The sequence below is a fragment of the Dermochelys coriacea genome, chromosome 27 (genome assembly GCF_009764565.3).
Source record: "Dermochelys coriacea isolate rDerCor1 chromosome 27, rDerCor1.pri.v4, whole genome shotgun sequence".
In the NCBI taxonomy this organism is placed as follows: domain Eukaryota; kingdom Metazoa; phylum Chordata; order Testudines; family Dermochelyidae; genus Dermochelys; species Dermochelys coriacea.
In genome coordinates, this window is record NC_050094.1 from 15,973,261 (window position 1) to 15,991,093 (window position 17,833).

Here is a 17,833-nt window from a genome sequence, read left to right on the forward strand (position 1 = left end):
AGGACCCAGTCCTGCATTGCTGATGGAGTTTTGCCATTGATCACAATAGTGCAGGATTGTCCCACCCCTGCAGGGTTGTGGGCAGCACAGAACCCACTGGGGATGCTGAGCAGGCAGGACATGGCATCCCTGCCAATACTGCCAAGCAGTTCTGAGGTTTCACTGGAAACTGGCAGGGCAGCAGTCCATTTTCTAAGCAATTATAGACTCGTCATCATCTCAAAAGTCCCTGCTTTCCAAAAATCCTCCACTTTATCATCCAGGGAGAAAGGAATTTGCTCCAGAGAGCCCGTGGAATGTCCTCTGTAATAGGCCGACTAAGGCCAGGCAGAGAGATTACGCTTCTTGGCCTCCATCTCTGGCTGCTTCACCACTTAAGATTGTCAATAACAGGCTAGTAAAGAACATGCATTACTGTGCATTAGCCTTCATTAATTTCCCAGCTCTGAGGGCCACGAGAATCTCTGGCAGGGCAGTATTCCTGTAATTAGTGTTCAGGCACGGGGGGGGGGGGGGGAGGGAGGCCACACCTCTCTTTGAGATGTAATCGAAGGCTTCAGGGAAAGGTAGAGGACAGACTAGGGGAGCAGCCTAGTGACCTGTAATCTCCCGCAGACCCTCTGAGATGCTCTGTCACCTTTCCCTTTGGGGCTGGCAATGTATCATCTAATGTGTGTATGTAGCACCCAGCACAATACGGTCCTGCTCTTTGACCAGAATCCCTAAGCAATATTAAAATAGAAATAATACACTAACAATATAAATACCTACTGGGCAACTGCAGCTGGGGAATTCTCCTTCTGCAGCCTGGAAAGTCTGATTCATCGATTCACAGAGTTCAAGGCCAGAATGGGTCATTCTGATCATCTAGTGCAGGGGTTCTCAAACTTCATTGCTCTGTGACTCCCTTCTGGCAACAAAAATTACTACATGACCTCAGGAGGGGGGACTGAAGCCTGAGCCCCACCCAAACGCTGCTGCCCCGGGCCGGGGGAGCCCAATGCCAAAGCCCGAGCCCCAACACCCCTGGTGGGGGAGGAGGGGTGCAAAGCCAAAGCCCAAAGGCTTCAGCCCAAAGGCTTCAGCCCAAGGCTGGGGGCCTGTAACTTCAGCCCTGCTGACTAGGGTTTGGGCTTTGGTCCCAGGCCTCAGCAAGATTAAGCCAGGCCTGGCGACCCCATTAAAATGGGGTTGCAACCCACAGTTTGAGAACCCCTGATCTAGTCTGACCTCTTGCATAGCACAGGCCCGAGAACCTCATCCAGTAATTTCTTTATCAAACCTCTAAATGCTGGTTGAGCTGGAGCTTGTCTTTTAGAAAGAGACCCCGTGTTGATTTAAAGACTTCACGGATGAAGAATCCACAATGGCCCTAGGTAAATTGTTCCAATGGTTAATCACCCACCCTAATAAAAATGTGTGCCTTTTTCCCAGGTGGAATTTGTCTCATGTCAGCTTCCAATTAGTGGGTCTTGTTCTGCCTTTTTCTGCTAGAGTAAAGAGCCATTTCCTGTCAGAAATGTCTTCCCTAGGCAGGTACGTATAGACGGGGATCAAGTCACCTCTTCACCTTCTCTTGGATAAACTAAACCAATTGGGCTTCCAAAGCCTCTCACTCAGTCTAAGGCATGTTTTCCAACCTTGAATCATTCTCATAGCTCTTTTCCTGCTCTCAGAAAACCTCCCTCAAGGTGTGGAAATAGGGAGGGGAGGTTTTCCAGGGGGAAGGAGGCTGTTAGCCAAAGCACCTATGTGCTGCTGCACCATATCCCGTGACAATGCCAGCGAGAAGGTTCCCCAGGAGCCAGCACACCCAGCAGCATCTGGCCTGCATGTATTGCTTTAGTCAGGATAATTCTCCTGCCCTACCTGAGTCATAGGCATAGTCTGTCTGCTCCTGCTTGATCACCACTCCTCCTGGGTACGAGTGGTCACTGCTGCCCCCCAGCTGGCTTGCCTGCTCATACATTGGGTCGTGGTACTCCTGTTTAAAGTCCTGCGGATGGTAATGTAGGCAGGGCTCGGACATCTGGCGCTGGTAGGCAACTGGAGCGTCTCGGCCCATGCCCTGAGAGGAGGGGAAGGAACGGCACATCTCCGTAGGTGGCTGGTAGATGGAGCTAAATGGAGGGAAATAGCTGATGTGGTGACTGCTTTCCCTAATCACAAACTATTTGAGACCCGTATGCAGTGGTAGAAGGAACAGGAATTTTAGAGGGTTGTAGCTTTATCAAAAGAGACACACATGCACAGCTCTAGCAAGGTATTCCCGGGGGTTGTTGCATAGCTGTAGGTCATATAGAAGCTACGGCTATAGAGCTGAATGGGCTTCAGACAATAGACTTCCCCCACATGGGCACAAGGCAGCTGTTTGGGACCGAGGCTGGTAACAAGAGGGAAGGTCTATGATTGCTGGAAAGAGACAGCTTTGATTCAGATATGGGGGGGAGGGGGGAGAACCTCAAGGGAACTTTGGGGAGGGCAGCCCCTTTCGTTGGAGGCTGTCTACCACCTTGCCTCTGCTGTGGACACTCACCTGTGTTCCATGAGGTATCCACGGCTGGATGTGGGTTGGGACGGCCCCCGAGGGCTCAGGAAGCTCCTGTCCTGCCTAGGGAAATGTTGAAGCGGTGACTGTATCGGGGTTCCTGGGTTTGGGGACTTGAGTCCAACTTGTCTGGTTTGGTCATAGGCACTGGGACAGTCAAACAGATATTGGAATATTACAATCTCCTGACAGCGACCCATTCCATTCACCTGGGGAGAACGTGCCACAGGCAGTCACCTGGCAATGCAGCGCTCTGAGTAAACTTCCGTCTTTCTTATTACTGATCACTCTCCTTGATCAAACTAATGGCACTTTACAGAGGAGTCACCCAATGAAATTAATAGGCAGCAGGTTTAAAACAAACAAAAGGAAGTATTTCTTCACACAACACACAGTCTACCTGTGGAACTCCTTGCCAGAGGATGTTGTGAAGGCCAAGGCTATAACAGGGTTCAAAAAAGAACTAGATAAGTTCATGGAGCTATTAGCCAGGATGGGCAAGGGATGGTGTGCATAGCCTCTGTTTGCCAGAAGCTGGGCGACAGGGGATGGATCACTTGATGATTACCTGTTCTGTTCATTCCCTCTGGGGCACCTGGCATTGGCCACTGTCAGAAGACAGGATACTGGGCTAGATGGACCTTCTGACCTAGTGTGGCTGCTCTTATGTTCTTATGAATGGGAGGACAAGGCCTGGGTGGTGAAGCGCTTACAGTACAAATACAAAGAGGTGCAGAGGAGTGGTGGGGAAGTCAGTATAGGGAGGATCTGGGGAAAGGAGGGATGAAGGAGTAGAGGGAAAGTGCTTGGCAGACAAGAAGAGGGAAATTGTTCTAAGTGTTAGGGGCAGCCAAGACACCAATAAGGAGATGCAAGGGGACTGTGCAGGGATTGAGAACAAGGGTACAGCAGAGCACTGCTACATTAGGAGGGTTTTATTTGAACAAGTAAACTTGCTGGCACCAGTGGCGGATTTAGAGTTAGTGGGGCAGCGCATGGAGCTGCCTCCCCCACCAGGGGCATGCAGAGACATGCCAGCAGCTGGCCACTTCCAGGAGTGGTGTGGGGCCACCAGCCACAGCATGCAGGCAGCCTGCCTGCCTGAGCCCTGCTGCATCGCCAGCTGGGACTTGGGGACTGGTTGTCAGATATTTGTCCTGCATTTTGGCGGCCCCCCTGTTGTTAGGGGCCCCATGCTACTGTCTGGTTTGTTTCATGGTAAATCTGTTCCTGTCTGGCACTGATTTTCTTGGGTGTGATACTGCACAATAAACTAGCATATGAGGAGGCTGTGGGGGTGCAGTATTAAACAGGAAGTAATTCATCAATCAGTTTGCACTAGCATGTCAGAAAAGACCCAGGGGCCGAACAGGACATGTTGCAGTAGCACTCCCTCACCTTTAGTTACCCTTCCCGCCCTCCTGCATGCAAGCAGCATTACCTGGCGTAAAGGCATTGCTCGCCATTGCGGTACCGAAATGGCTGCTTATGGCTGCAGGACAGTGCTGGGTCAGAACAGGGACTCTGTGGCTCCTTCTTAACTTTAGCAGGAGGGCTGTGAAAAGCTACTGAGAGAGAGAAAGAAACAGTCAAGTCAAAACTCCTCCTGGGCCTGGAGAGATGGCATTTGTGCCAGCGGAGAAACTAATGGCAACTGAGACACACATGCGCACACACTGCCTGACCTACTTACCTGGCTCTAGGTGAAGCAGAAGAACAATGGGTACAACTGTTCTCTGGAGCTTCCCGAACTCTGTCCAAAATACCCCTCCCTACCTTTTGTTTGCACTACCTGCTGTCCGAATATTTAGTTAGGTTCATATTGAGCCCTTCAGGGGAGAGGTGACATGGTGTGTGGGTGTCTAATTATTTTGTGTTATAACCCAAAGGGTAACACATTCATATTCTGCTTTTCAACACCTAGAACCTAAGGTCTGATTTTGCATTATGCAAACCAGCCTCTCTCAGGTTTATATGGGTGCTAACAGTGTGTTGTGTGTAACATCGCCATGTTGTTACATTGTGCCATACTGTACTGATAGTCTCATGAGGTACATTTCATGATATGCTAGTTTGTCCTGTAGGACAAACAATTTAAGATGGTTACCATAGAAACGGCTACACTGGCTGCTGAAGGATGTCTGTAGGGAAATATTATTATACTTGTTGAGCCATCTTCGCTCCTTAGTGCCGTACCAATGCAGAAGAAAACAAGGACTAATATTTTCAAGAGCCCCTTAGTGACTTAGGAGGCTAAATTCATTTTCAAGTTACTTAGACAGTTAAAAGTCTAAATACCACTCACTTTCAATGAGAGTTCAGCTTCTAAGTCACTTAGAGGATCTTGAAAATTTTATCCAAGGTCTCTGACCAAAGGTCAGTACAGACAGCATCACACAGGACCATTGTACTCACAGGTCAGAAGTCAAAGCTTTCAGTGGTAGGGAGTTTTGTTTGTTTTTTTTAATCTGGAAGATTAAAACCCCTTCCTAACTCGCAGTATCACAAGATGCCCCTTTGTAACATTAGCGATTTCAGGTTGTCTCCTGGGAACCAGCTAAGTGTAACCACACAGTTCACTAACACCCGCAGTACCATTACACAGCCGGCTACATGCTATGTGACATTTGACAGCGTGGGTTCAGACGACATACAACAATTAGGGATGTTCCCTGGTGCCCTCTTGCACAGATACTGCTCATGGAGCTGGGAGGAGGAGATATTTATTGTGAAGGAGACATAACCACTGCTTCCCCAACACTCTCCTTTTTATTTTTCAATATCTATTTAGAACAGAAAACAGTGCAGGTCACACAGAGTTCTGGGTTGCAGCTGTCTGGAGAAAGGTCCAATGTAGCCAGGTAAATGTTTGCCTAGTGAGTGACAGCTCAGCAAAGCACTGTGTACTGTAAAGTCACACAATCAGTCTGCCAGTAGTGCATTTTATCTTAGATCTTTAGGAAATGCTCTTTATCCAGAATCCCTACAGATAAGGAGCAAAAATCAGATACAAACCAACAGCTCCTCACTGACATCAACAGCATGGAAAGCCATCAGGCAGAGCCAGTAGGCAGCTACAAGCCAGAGAGTTCGCTTGTGATGCCCACCCTCACTGTTAACAACACACACCTTATTTCCAGTCTGAATTTGTTTCGCTTTAGTTTCCAGCCATTGGATCACGTTAGACCTTTTCCTGCTAGATTGAAGAGCCCATTAACAAATCTTTGTTTACCAGTAAGGTCCTTATGGACTATAATCAAGTCATCCCTTAACATTCTCTTTGTTAAGCTAAGTAGCTCCTTTGAGTCTATCACTATAAGGCAGGTTTTCTAGTCTAATGTTTTAATTAGGGCTGGCGAAGCCCAGCTAGGTCACATGCAGTTCATCTCTCGGGGACCCAGTGCTCCCTAGTGTCTTGTCCCGTCTAATTTTCAATGTGCCACCACTTCTCTGGACAGGTGCTAGCACATTACACATCAGCAGGAAGGACAATGCTACCCATCTCCCAGCTGCAGTGCACACATGTGCCTACATTTCTGCACCCCACTCATCCTGCAACAGCTCAAGTGTCTGCCACTTTGCTCCAGGTTTCTGCAGCAGTGGCATGGTGGGTTGTGGCTTTTCTTTCCATGCTGAAGGAGGGGCAGGGAGAAACAAGCAGCCTGTTTGGTCCAAGCTGCTAGTCTGCCAGAGAGTGAATTTGCAGAGGAGATGCAGTAGCCCCCCCATAGGAGTGTGTGCACAGATGTGGGGGGGGGGAAGGGGGAAAGAGCAGTGAGTGATGGGGGTGGGGAGCATGTTACTGCATGAACCATTGCAGAAAGGTATAGAATCACAGAATTGTGGAAGGGAAGGGACTGGAAGGGACCTCGAGAAGTCATCAAGTCCAGTCCCCTGCACTGAGGCAAGATCAAGTAAACCTAGACTATTCCTGACAGGTGTTTGTCCAACCTGTTCTTAAAAAATCTCCCGTGCTGGGGATTCCACAACCTCCTTTGAAAGCCTGACCCAGAGCTTAACTATCCTTAGAGTTAGAAAGTTTTCCTAATCCCTAACCTAAATCTCCCTTGCTGTAGATTAAGCCCATTGCTTCTTATCCTACTTTCAGTGATCATGGAAAACAATTAATCGTAGTCCTCTGTATGTGCGCATGTTTGGTTGATTCCACACTCATCTAAAGCATTCCTTATTTAAAGAAAGAGCACTGTCCCATCTTCATCGCTCCAGCCAGTGGTTTTGGCCTGATGCAGGCGGGAAGAAATATTTCTGAGCTGGCTAGAATGTAATGAATAACAAACGTGGGTTGCAGTTTACAGGGTCAGGAAGTGGGATGCGGATATTGTTACTTCTTATGCATAATTAAATCCAGCAGAGAGCAAAATCTCTTTACAGGCTCTTCCGAGGAGCATGTCCCAGGCTAAGGGCCACATGCAGCTCTATGAACAAGGTAAGCACCTTCTCACTTTGCCTCCACTGTTGCCTTCAAGTCATCGCTGGACATAGGAAGGAAAGAGCTACATGGGTTATGCCCCATTTTGAGTATTCAACAAGGAGAGGGGAGAAAAGGGAAGAAGAAGCATAAGGAGTGGAGGGGTTAGGTACAGAGAGATGTGCACTCTTGCACCGGGTCTATGTTTGGTCCTCAATCACCAGTTCAAACCTAGTTAAAAATTCCATCCACTCTAGCTGATACCATTTCACTTACCAGGGGTTCAGATGCTTAAAAATCACCCTAAAAACCTAGGCAAGGTTAAGTACTGATCTGTGAATGGCTTGCTCAGTTTATTTGAGCACTAAGTAACTTGAAATGTTAATTGGCCAGTCAACTTCATGCCAGGCCCTTTGCCAACAGCAGACACCTCTCTCTGAGATGAGCCATGCTGGCTGATTTGCTGAGTTCTGTCCATGAGGATTGTGCTGTGCACTCTGCCCTGCAGCAGCTGGTGAAGGGAGCAAGACGTACTTCACCCCCTACAAGAGGGGGTCAAAGTGAATTCTGAAATTCCTAGTGCCCCTGACGTGGGAGAACAAGCCCCTGAGAATCCCCCCAGGAATAACAAGAGCAACACCCCAACTGTGTCAGGCTAGTTTACTGCCAAGAGTTGCCCAGTTTTTTTTATTTCCATCACCCCAGCAGTCGTTCTCCAACCCAGCCACCTTTGCTCTTCAGCTGCACAAGGAGGCACCTTTGAGCATTCTTGAAGCCTTACTGAGCACCTAGGAGCCTGGCCATTGAGAGCTCTCCAGGACAAGGCTTGGATTTTTTTTGTTTGTTTGTTTGTTTTTCATTTCTAACATTTTAGGTACTAGCTTTCCTATTTTCATGAGCAGATATTGCTGGAAACAAATGCTTGGAAGCAGCTCTGCTGTCAGTTATAGCAATCTAAATCTGGAGCAATGACTTTGTGTTACTCTGGAATTATGCTATTGTAGCTGAAAGCAGAGTTGGCCCTTGGTGTTTCTCTTCTGCTCTGTGAGATGCTGAAGATGTTGCCTTGGATGCCCCATAAACAACCTACCAGGGGTAGAAGTGGATTGGAGACTATAATAGGGTGGCTCACCCATTATGGGCTGGAGGGAATGAGCCACTCCTGGGAGAGATCAGGGTGGCTGCCTATAAAGAGCAGCAGGAGGCTCCTATGAGGGAAGGAAGCATAGGCTGTGGCAGAGAGAGTGTGAATGGTTCCTGCAGGGGTGAGACTCGGAGCTCAAGAGGTCTGTGAGCAGGAGGCTCCTGCTAAGGATCCTGCCCAAGAGAAGAGTTAGGGACTGGAAGTGAGAGAGGCTGAGCTCCTCCCAGCTAAAGCCTGAAAGATGTTGACCTGGGGCCTAGCTCTGGGACGAAGGGCTGGGAACTCCTTATATAAAGGGAGAGAGGGATTGAACTGCGGTTGGAGCCTGGAGGCCTGTTATGTAAGGACTCAATATAGGTAGCCAAGGAGGGGAATGTTGTAATTACCTGTGGCTTGTAAGCTATTAAGGGGCCCTGATGAGGGCAGAAGTTGGTAGCAGGGCATAGCAGAGGGCATTCTGGCCATGAGAGGAGAGGCCTAGGAGGTGGATGGCCCTGTTACAATGGCTTAAGGGTACAATATTGGCTAGTGATACTAGAGGTCCTGGGTTCAAATCCAAAGTAAGCTCTCTGTGGAGGTGACGTATGTGACCCCTCAACTGTAAATAAGCAGGCATCCCAGGACTGGAGAAGGGGGCAGCTTATCACCTCTGTGTGGCTCTAGGCCATGCCTGGTCATTCCAAACAAATCCGTTCTCAATCAGAGGGAGAGATGGGCACCTGGAGCCTCACCCCCTTTACCTGCTCTGACTTTCAGCCCAGAGAAGAGCCCATGTGCTTATTCCTCAAATCCCTCCAGACCCCCAAGGGATCCAGACCCTCAGGTAGAAATCAACACAAATAAATACACCTGCAACAGCAGGGAGGCTCCTAGTCCTTATTGCTGAGGGCTTGATCCCACAGCCAAACCTGAGGCATCCATCAATCACAGTGGGGTGGCATGCTCATGAATAGCTCGTTGCACAACCAAACAGGAGAGAGTCCTCTCCACCCACAACCCCGCCCCCAGGGCCTGTCCCACACCTGGGAGAGATTCAGTGTCTGAAGCATGACATCTGTGCAAACAGTGCAGGTCCCAGGAGCAGGGGTGGAGGAGAGACGTCTCTTTCCATAGCTCGGGAGCATTCCTTCCCCTTCTGTCTGTGACAGCTCAATTCGTTTTACAGAGTAAACAGAAACTATAGAACCAGCCACAAAAATGCTGCTGTCAAGGGAGAGAAAAAACCCCACTGGCCAGTACACTGAGCTCCATTCAAGCCTCATGAAGTAAAGTGTGCTAGGAGCGGCCAACCCTTTCCGGCCCCTAATAGCTGGAACAGGCTATTACATTACAACTGGCTCATTCATTCAGAATGAAACATGGGACGAGCCCTCTCCTCAGCTCCAGGTCAGCGGGAGGAAGAAAGAAGTCATATGACTTAGAGCACATGCTGGGCCAGTGCTGCAAAGCCAAATCCCAGTGAGGGCGAGAGGGGAGCAATCAGAAAAAGTGCGTTGTCCTTTTTTTCATGAGCAGACACAGAAAGGGGGAGGGGAACCCATCCCTGGAGCTGATGGGGAGTGAGGAGCATTGTCCCTGCAAAAGCACAGAGCTGTCTGGAAGGGCTTTAAACATCCATCTCCCTCTGTTCTCAGTTACTGTGAGATGTTCACATGTGCAGGGGCTTGGAGAGGGGAGTGGGGCTTCCTGAAGCTCTGACACTCCAGGCTCTGGGCTCTCTCAGCCAGCCTGGAACACAGACTCCCTACTCAGAACAGTCTGTTAACATCAGCTGGATGGGACAGGCAATTGCACAGGACAACAGACAGCAGGTTCAATGGCTCCCAGTTACAAGGTTAATTCTGATGAGGATCTAGCTAGGCTCCCAAAATACCACCCTGTGCCATGTACACAGGCTGGGGTCAGCACAGGGGCCTCCTGGAGTGGAGAAAGGGATGGAGAGTCAGCAACTCCTGGGCTCTTTTCCCAGCGCTGCCAGTGACGCCTATGTGACCTTGCATCTAGATCCACACCTAGAAAGTAGCTATCTCTCCTGGGGATGTTCCTTAGGGCCTGCTCAGCCCTTGGAGGATGGACGTGCTCTGCAAGGACTGAGCACCATTATTATACAGAGACAGCTCCCTGGTGCTGTACTAACTGCTCTGTATCAGACCCTCCTTTGTGAACAGAAGTGCTCTGGTGTTAGAATGAGGGTGGGTGATATAAATGCTCCCACACACATGGGAAAACACACCCATGTGATTGTTTCATTGAAGTTTGGTAAAACACAAGGATCAGGCTGGAGCATTGATCTATTAAGGAAACTGATTGTTCCACTGCAGGTCGACCTCAGGAGAGTTCAGTTTTCACAGTGTCTCCAATCTGGGCAGCATCAAGTCCCCCTACACAGTACCCAGCTCCTAACCCAATCCCCTGCCCAGGTGGCAGGTGCCAAAGCTGATTATCAGAGCCCAGCAGAAGTGATAATTAGGAGGTTCCCAACATGTCAAGGGAGCTCTTAGCACACTTCCATTTATAGCCAAAGGAGGGTACGTGCCTTCAGACTCCAGACTTCAGAGATTTAAAGGAGCTGATGGCATTTGTAACCCAGACCCCAATTCCGTACTGTTAATGTCCCACCTCAAGAGCTTTGGAAATAACATCCTAACTAAAAATAATTGACTTATGACTAAAGATGGATTTCCCCTCCTTTTTTATTTTCCCTCTTCTCCTCTCCCTCCAGTGAGAACATCTCCATCCAAGCCAATTTCCTTCAACTTAGTGGCTATAGGTGAAGGTTTCACCTTTGCATCTCATGCCAATGCCACTCCTTAGCTGGCTGGAATTGCCCAATTAACCACCATACACATCTGCCACCAAACGCCAACAGCCTTGGAACCTCAGTGTTAGGGGAATGTGCCAAATGCCTTTGACTGGGATTAGATAGGGATATTTTTGTCTTCTCAAGAAGGGGAGAAGTGGTCACTATCCCTTTACTTTGGGTGGTGCAGGAGGCAGCTAGTGCCTTTGCTTTGACTCTCCATGTGGCACAGTGATCTTATCATTGATATATTTGTTTGGTTTAAGCATCTCCTGCCCCTTCCCCATAAACGCATTCCCATGGTACTTACAGTTTTCTGAATGAAAGTCAGGCACAAATTGCTCATCGCTGTCTGGAACCTGAGCTGCAAACAGGGAGAAAGAGAGATGAGGAGAATTAGATTTGGCACTTAGTAAGCTGTAATTAAACAGTAAGGCAGAAATGAGTCTGTGTGTGTAAGATCAGAGCTTTTGGCTGGAAGGCTCTTTAGGGCTGGTTTCCCTTAGGGATTACAAGCACATTGATGCAATTCTTCCCGCTGCAGATTCAGGGCAAGTCTACACTACAAAGTTAGGTCGACTTAATTTAAGTCGACATCCAGTCGCCGCAGTAATTAAGTCGGTTGAGTGAGTCTATACCACACTCATTGTGTCGGTGGAGTGCGTCCTCACTAGCAGCCCTTGCATCAAAACACAAAACAGTGCAACTAGCTGCAGGGGTTTTTGGGAAGGGCTTGCAATGACTCATGGGACCAAAATATTGTTGCAGGGGGGAATGAGAATGGGAACATGGCTTCAACCTCATATGATGTAGTTTTCTCCCTCCCTATCCTGATAGCAACGGCATTCAACCCATACTTTTTTGTGCCTTTTTTGAAAGCCTGGCTTAGCTACGCATACGCCATAGACCAAGAAGCATGGACCCAGCTCAGCTATTTACTCTTGTTGTGAGCATTACAAACACCTCAAGCTTTATCCTGCAGTATTTCCAGAGCTGAGACAGGAGCCGCCGCATGGAACATTGTGATATTATTCAAGCAGCCCTGCTGCAACCCAAAGAACGAAACAATTCCCAATTGCTGCTGGCAGTTGCACAGCAGCTGAACATGGTAGAGTGCCATTTCTGGCCCTAGGAAACAAGCAGTGACTGGTGGGATCGCATCATTATGCAGCTATGACAAGCATGACCGCAGGATGACGAGCAGTGGTTGTAGAACTTTTGAATGCAGAAGGCCACTTTCCAGGAACTTCGTGCAGATCTTTCCTCAGCGCTGAAGTGCAGCCACACTAAAATGAGACCTGCTCTGACCATGGAGAAGCGAGTGGCGATCTCTCTGAGGAAGCTTGCAAGGCCAGACTGGGGGGAGTCAATTCAGAGTTGGTAAATCCACTGTGGGTATTGTTGTGATCCAAGTGTGCATGGCCATTAATAGACTTCTGCTAAGAAGGGTAGTGACTCTGGGCAATGTGCAGGACATAGTGGATGGTTTTGCCCTTAACTGCAGTGGGGCTATAGATGGAACACATATCCCTATCTTGACACCAGACCATCTTGCCAAAGAGTACATAAACCAAAAGGAATACTCTTCTATGGTGTTGCAAGCACTCGTAGATCACAGGGGCCGTTTCACCGACATCAATGTGGGATAGTCAGGAAAGGTGCATGACATACGTATCTTTAGTAACTCTGGTCTCTTCATAAAGCTGCAATCAGGGACTTTCCTGATCACAAAATAACCACTGATGATGTTGAAATGCCAATAGTGATCCTGGGAGAGCCAGCCCCCCTTGCTCCCATGGCTAATGAAGCCGTACACTGGCCACCTGGACAGCAGTAAGGATCGGTTCAACAATAGGCTGAGCAAGTGCAGAACGGTGGTGGAATGTGTCTTTGGGCATTTAAAGAGTCATTGGAGCAGTTTGCTTACTGGGTTAGACCTCAGTGAAAGCAACATCCCCATTGTTATCGCTGCCTGCTGTGTGCTCAATATCTGTGAGGCCCAGGGAGAGAAGTTTCTGCTGGGGTGAGGTGTGGAGGCAGATAGGTTGACAGCCAATTTTGAGCAGCCAGATACCAGGGCAAAAAGAAGAACCCAGTGAGGAGCTCTGTCTCCAGGAGATTTGAAAACCTGGTTCAGTAATGAGCCACAGTAATGTGCACTGTTTATCTGTGTTGTGCCTTCCCATACCATCTCCTCTGTTGCATCATTTTCCCTGCACCTCCCCTTCCCCCACACACCCTCATGCTTGCAATAAATTAAGAGTATTTCATTCTCAAAACATTGACTTTTATTGCACAAACATAAAGAAACTGAAAGAGCAGGGAAATAATTTAACCTTGGGCAAACGGTGAAATAAAATTGGGAGGGGAGAAACCAAGTCAGCTTGTCTGTGAAAGCACAGAAGTCCTGCCCATCAAAGGTCTTCGAATGGCCACCTTTTGTTCTTAGTGCCTTCCCCTGGTGTTGAGTGGAAGGGATACTGCATCTTCCCCCCCGCCCACCACCTCCTGGAACATTTGGGGGAGGGAAATTGGGAATAGAGCGATGTTTGCAGGCCATTCTGCAGGGGTCTAGCCTCATGCTGTTTTTCTTGAAGTTCAACCAGACGCTCCAACATGTCTGACTGGTTCCTCATAATCCGCAGCATCTCATTCTGCATGACCCGCTCATGCTCCTGGGATGCTCTCCTGCTCTCTCTGTCCATGTCGTTTTTCAGAAAATGAAATCCTCCAGGCTCTGAGCTCCAGGTCCGCTGTCCCAGATGCATTCATTATCTCGCTGAACAAGTCATCACACAGTCTCTTTTTCCATCCTCTAATCTGCGAAAGCCTCTCTGCTGGTGTGGAGGCTGTGCTGAAGGCCAAGCTTTCCACTGTAAGGCGTGCAAAGCACAAGGCAACCATTGTCAGTGCATACCTGGGGTCTGGTACAAGGATGCTATTTAAATATCCCTCCCCTTATTACACTCAAGTGCAAGCAAGAACATAAGCAGAATCTCTAGCCATTCAGTAAACCTGTTTGCTGTTCCTGCCATGGTGAGTATGGTCCAGTGGCATGGGCGAAGGGCCTTGTACTGCGACTTGCGGGAAACGCGCATTGGGAGCACAGGTGGGTAAATGGACAATGCCTCTTCCCTTTAGCAACATGGACGATGCTTGGAGACTGGGGACCAGCGTTAAGCCTCCCAAATTGAGATTTTTTATCTGAGGCAGCTCCAAAGTGTGTGGGGGGGGGTGTTGCGGCCACAAGAAAACACAAGAAGCCCACCCTCCCCTTCCCTTAACACTGCTAGCAACAGTTGCCCTGGGCCTGCAGATTCTGAATTCCCTGCCAACCAAAACACTGGCATGTTAGGGAAACCATAGTTGAGGGACTCGGAAATCACCATGGGTGATTGTTTGTGGTCTGAGCACTTATAATGAAAACTTCCACAGTCTTCCCTAGGTGACCCTGTGTGATATCACTCTCCTGAGGATGACAGAGGTGACAAGGGAGTAGATGCTGCAAGCATCTAGGTACAGAACTGGTCCTTATGCTGCTATGCTGTGTGCTGCAATGAAGCAGCAGAGTTAATACTGGAGTGGCGTGGGAAAGTGTTCAACCGTGGTGGAAGAAATAAAGCAGTCCTCCCCAGTACCTCCAAAAGTTTCCTGGAGGTGTCCATGGAGGATTCCCAGACCATCCCTGTGCACATAAACAGTCTTTTCCGGGGTGCACCCTCTGCATAGTTGGAGTGGCCACTGGGAAGCAGATTCCCACTGCACCTCACTTTTTCTTCATCTTAAACATAAAGTATAAGAGCAGGTAACCCCTACAGTTTGGTTGGAATTGCATACTCACCAGAAGTGCCTTCCCCAGAATCATGCTAGGCCGCCATGCTGTCCTGTGACTTGCTGGGCTACAGGGTTAAAAGTAGCTCCTGGCTCTTGGGGAGAATGGATCCACCACTTGCCTGTCCCACATTCTCCTCGTCCAGAATGTCCTCCTCGTTGTTGCCTAAGATGGCCCAGACTCAGACTCCTGGGAGGTATCCACATTGCGTTTGGGGGCAGTGGTGGGGTCACTGCTGAGAATCGCATGCAGCTCATTGTAGAAGTGGCACGTCAGTGGTGCAGAACCAGAATGACTGATCACCTCCCTTGTCCTCTGGTACGCCTGCCTAAGTTCTTTGATTTTCACATGGCACTGTTGCGTGCCCCTGGTGTAGCCCTTCTCTCCCATGCCCTGTGCAAGCTTTTCATAGATGTCTACATTTCTTCGGCTGGATAGGAGACGTGCCTGCACAGACTCTTCTCCCCATAGACCAATAAGATCCACAACTTTCAGGCTGGAGCATGTTTGGGGCATTGAGTCACCATGATCAGCTGTGGTGGTGAGCTCTCCATACTGATCAAACAGGAAATGGAAATTCAAAAGTTCCCGGGGCTTTAACAGGAAAGGTGCTGTTTCCTGTGTACTTGGCTGCTGTGCAGCGGAGTTGAAAACGATCTCCAGAGCAATCAGTCTCCAGAGCATTGTCGGACACCCCCTGGAGGCTAATTCGGTCGACTTACACAATGTTGTGTCTACATCACCTCTCTGTTGACCCATCAACATCGAATTAAGCGCTATGTCTCTCGCAGAGGTGGAGTACTTAAGTCAACATTACAGCGAATTAGGTCAGCGGTAGGGACCCAGTAGTGTAGACGCACACACTATTAGGTTGACATAAGGTGGCTTCTGTCAGCCTATGTTTGTAGTGTAGATCAGGCCTCCGTTTCTTTCCCTCTTTTCTTCGAAGTCAAGATGACTATTTAGGATTATTTGCTCTTTCTAACTAGGGTTCATTATTTCCCAATACCCAGGAATCTTAGAGAATTCATTGTGACACAAATAGCTACTGACTGAGAAACTCAAGTTGGAAACGATATGCCAAGGTCCTGAGAGAAGCAAGAAACATTTATGTCTCTGCACGGACGTAGTCTTTGAAAAGCAATCATTCCAGAAAAAGCAGATTGCTTGGCACTGGTGGGGAAGGCTGGAGTTTGTAAGTTACTAACAGGAGAAGGAGCATTTCAGAGAAAGCATTTAAACTCTGTACGTATGTGTGGGAGAGAGGGAGAGAAAGCTTCCCCTCTGTTTCAGAGTAGCAGCCGTGTTAGTCTGTATTCGCAAAAAGAAAAGGAGTACTAGTGGCACCTTAGAGACTAACAAATTTATTTGAGCGTAAGCTTTCGTGAGCTACAGCTCACTTCATTGGATGCATCCGATGAAGTGAGCTGAAGCTCATGAAAGCTTATGCTCAAATAAATTTGTTAGTCTCTAAGGTGCCACTAGTACTCTTTTCTTCCCCTCTGAATGTATGATCTCTCAAGTGGGAAATTTAGGAGAAAATTGTAGCATATTGTCATTTTATATGATCTGCCAAACACCTGACCTCTCTCTTCGCAAAGACAACACTAAACAGCTCACAGTCTCACTACAGGAGGCCTGCACTTCCTGCTGAAGATACTGTAAACAGCACTCATCATAACGACAATAGCAAGTGCCTCTGTGGTTTTTGAATAATCCAGAAACTGTCTGATAAAAGTGTTTGAATATCTGCAGCCTCATCCCCCAGGGACCATCCCATCTTGTGGGAGCACGAAGAGCAATGAAATGATTAACAGCGTTAGCAACTCAATAGTAATAACAAGACTTCAAGAATTAATGCCTCATCAAGCCACACTTGCTTGTCTGCAGGGATGAAAAGAGAACAGCTAGACAGTTTACACTCTGATTTCTCCCCACAGCCCAAAGGGCTAGAATTATTAATTATTATTATTATTATTTTAAATGAAAGCTTAGACTATGGAGAAAGCTGTAAAACCTCATGTGCAGAGATCCCCATGGCCTCTACTCCAGAGACACAAATGAAGAATCTAGAACAAATGAAGAATCCTTTCCAGGGACAACGGCTCTTTGCTTTCTTCTGATAAGAATTCTTTGAGTCTCTTTAAAGCATAAATTTGTAAGTTTTCATGGTTTTCAACTCAGGTTGAGGCACCAGGAGACAAGTAGACATGAATTCATGTATGCCCTCTCTGCACGGCAGCGCTTAACTGTGATTTTGTACCCAGGTAGATGTGCAGTTGCCATAGCTGGTTACAAGTAACACTTTGTCTGCACACAGCAAATTTTCTGTATCATGACCATGTTTGTAGCAGTGCATGCTGGGAAAATCAGTGCTCTGTAGGGGAGATAGTGCCCAGAGGACATACAGAACAACGCACCCTGGGGAAACCTACTGCACAGGCAGCTGGGAGTAAGTGGGCCCAGCCAAACTGGTTACACAAATATAGTTAGGGCGTCCTGTCCACTGTGTGATGAACTGTGCGCCAGACTAGGGCTCTGGCAGGGACAAAACACTGTCACCACTTTGGTTGGTAAGCAAGTTTTAACCATGTTGTGCATTATGGGTCACAAATCATTTCTGGAGCCACTAACTGGTTACAAGCTTGTAGGGTGGTCAGAATCTTAATCACCCCTCTCAGGCTTTATTGTTTCAACTTTTCTTACAACTAACACATACATTCAATTAAACAGACTTAAATCCTAGAATCCTCCTTCGCCACGAGCCCTGTGAAAAGCTTGACAATGGTGAGGCAGCTGGTGTGCTGGGCAGCTGCCTATCATGCTGACTCCTGGTGACTCACTGTTATCTCGTGCTCCCTGCCTACTTGTATATACCTGTTTCTGGTCATAAAACGGTGAGCTTTTAGTGGCAGAGACTGTCTCTTTGTTCTGGGATTGAACCAGAGGCCCTGGTCCATGACTGAGTTGCCTAGGCACTATCACAATATAAATAACAATAAAATAGAGTAAAACATATACAGTAAAGGAACAAGGACTAAACCACTTAACCAGGAGAGCTGACACAGCAAATTCTATGG

At 48.1% G+C, this 17,833-nt stretch overlaps 1 protein-coding gene across 6 annotated transcripts in view; it reads right to left on the reverse strand.

The window, feature by feature from the left end:
* The window catches only part of ETV4 (ETS variant transcription factor 4), a 45,499-nt gene that overhangs the window by 11,902 nt on the left and 15,764 nt on the right, over positions 1 to 17,833 (reverse strand). For 2 of the 6 annotated variants that reach the window (XM_038385553.2, XM_043503453.1), the window contains exons 5-8: positions 11,232 to 11,285; positions 3,990 to 4,113; positions 2,537 to 2,695; positions 1,870 to 2,120 (exon numbers count right to left, since the gene is read on the reverse strand). In XM_038385553.2, the coding sequence (XP_038241481.2) occupies positions 1,870 to 2,120; positions 2,537 to 2,695; positions 3,990 to 4,113; positions 11,232 to 11,285 (588 nt within the window). Of the gene's footprint in view, positions 1 to 1,869; positions 2,121 to 2,536; positions 2,696 to 3,989; positions 4,117 to 11,231; positions 11,286 to 17,833 lie in introns of all 6 variants that reach the window. The other 4 variants (XM_038385554.2, XM_043503452.1, XM_043503455.1 and 1 more) reach the window with 3 other exon arrangements.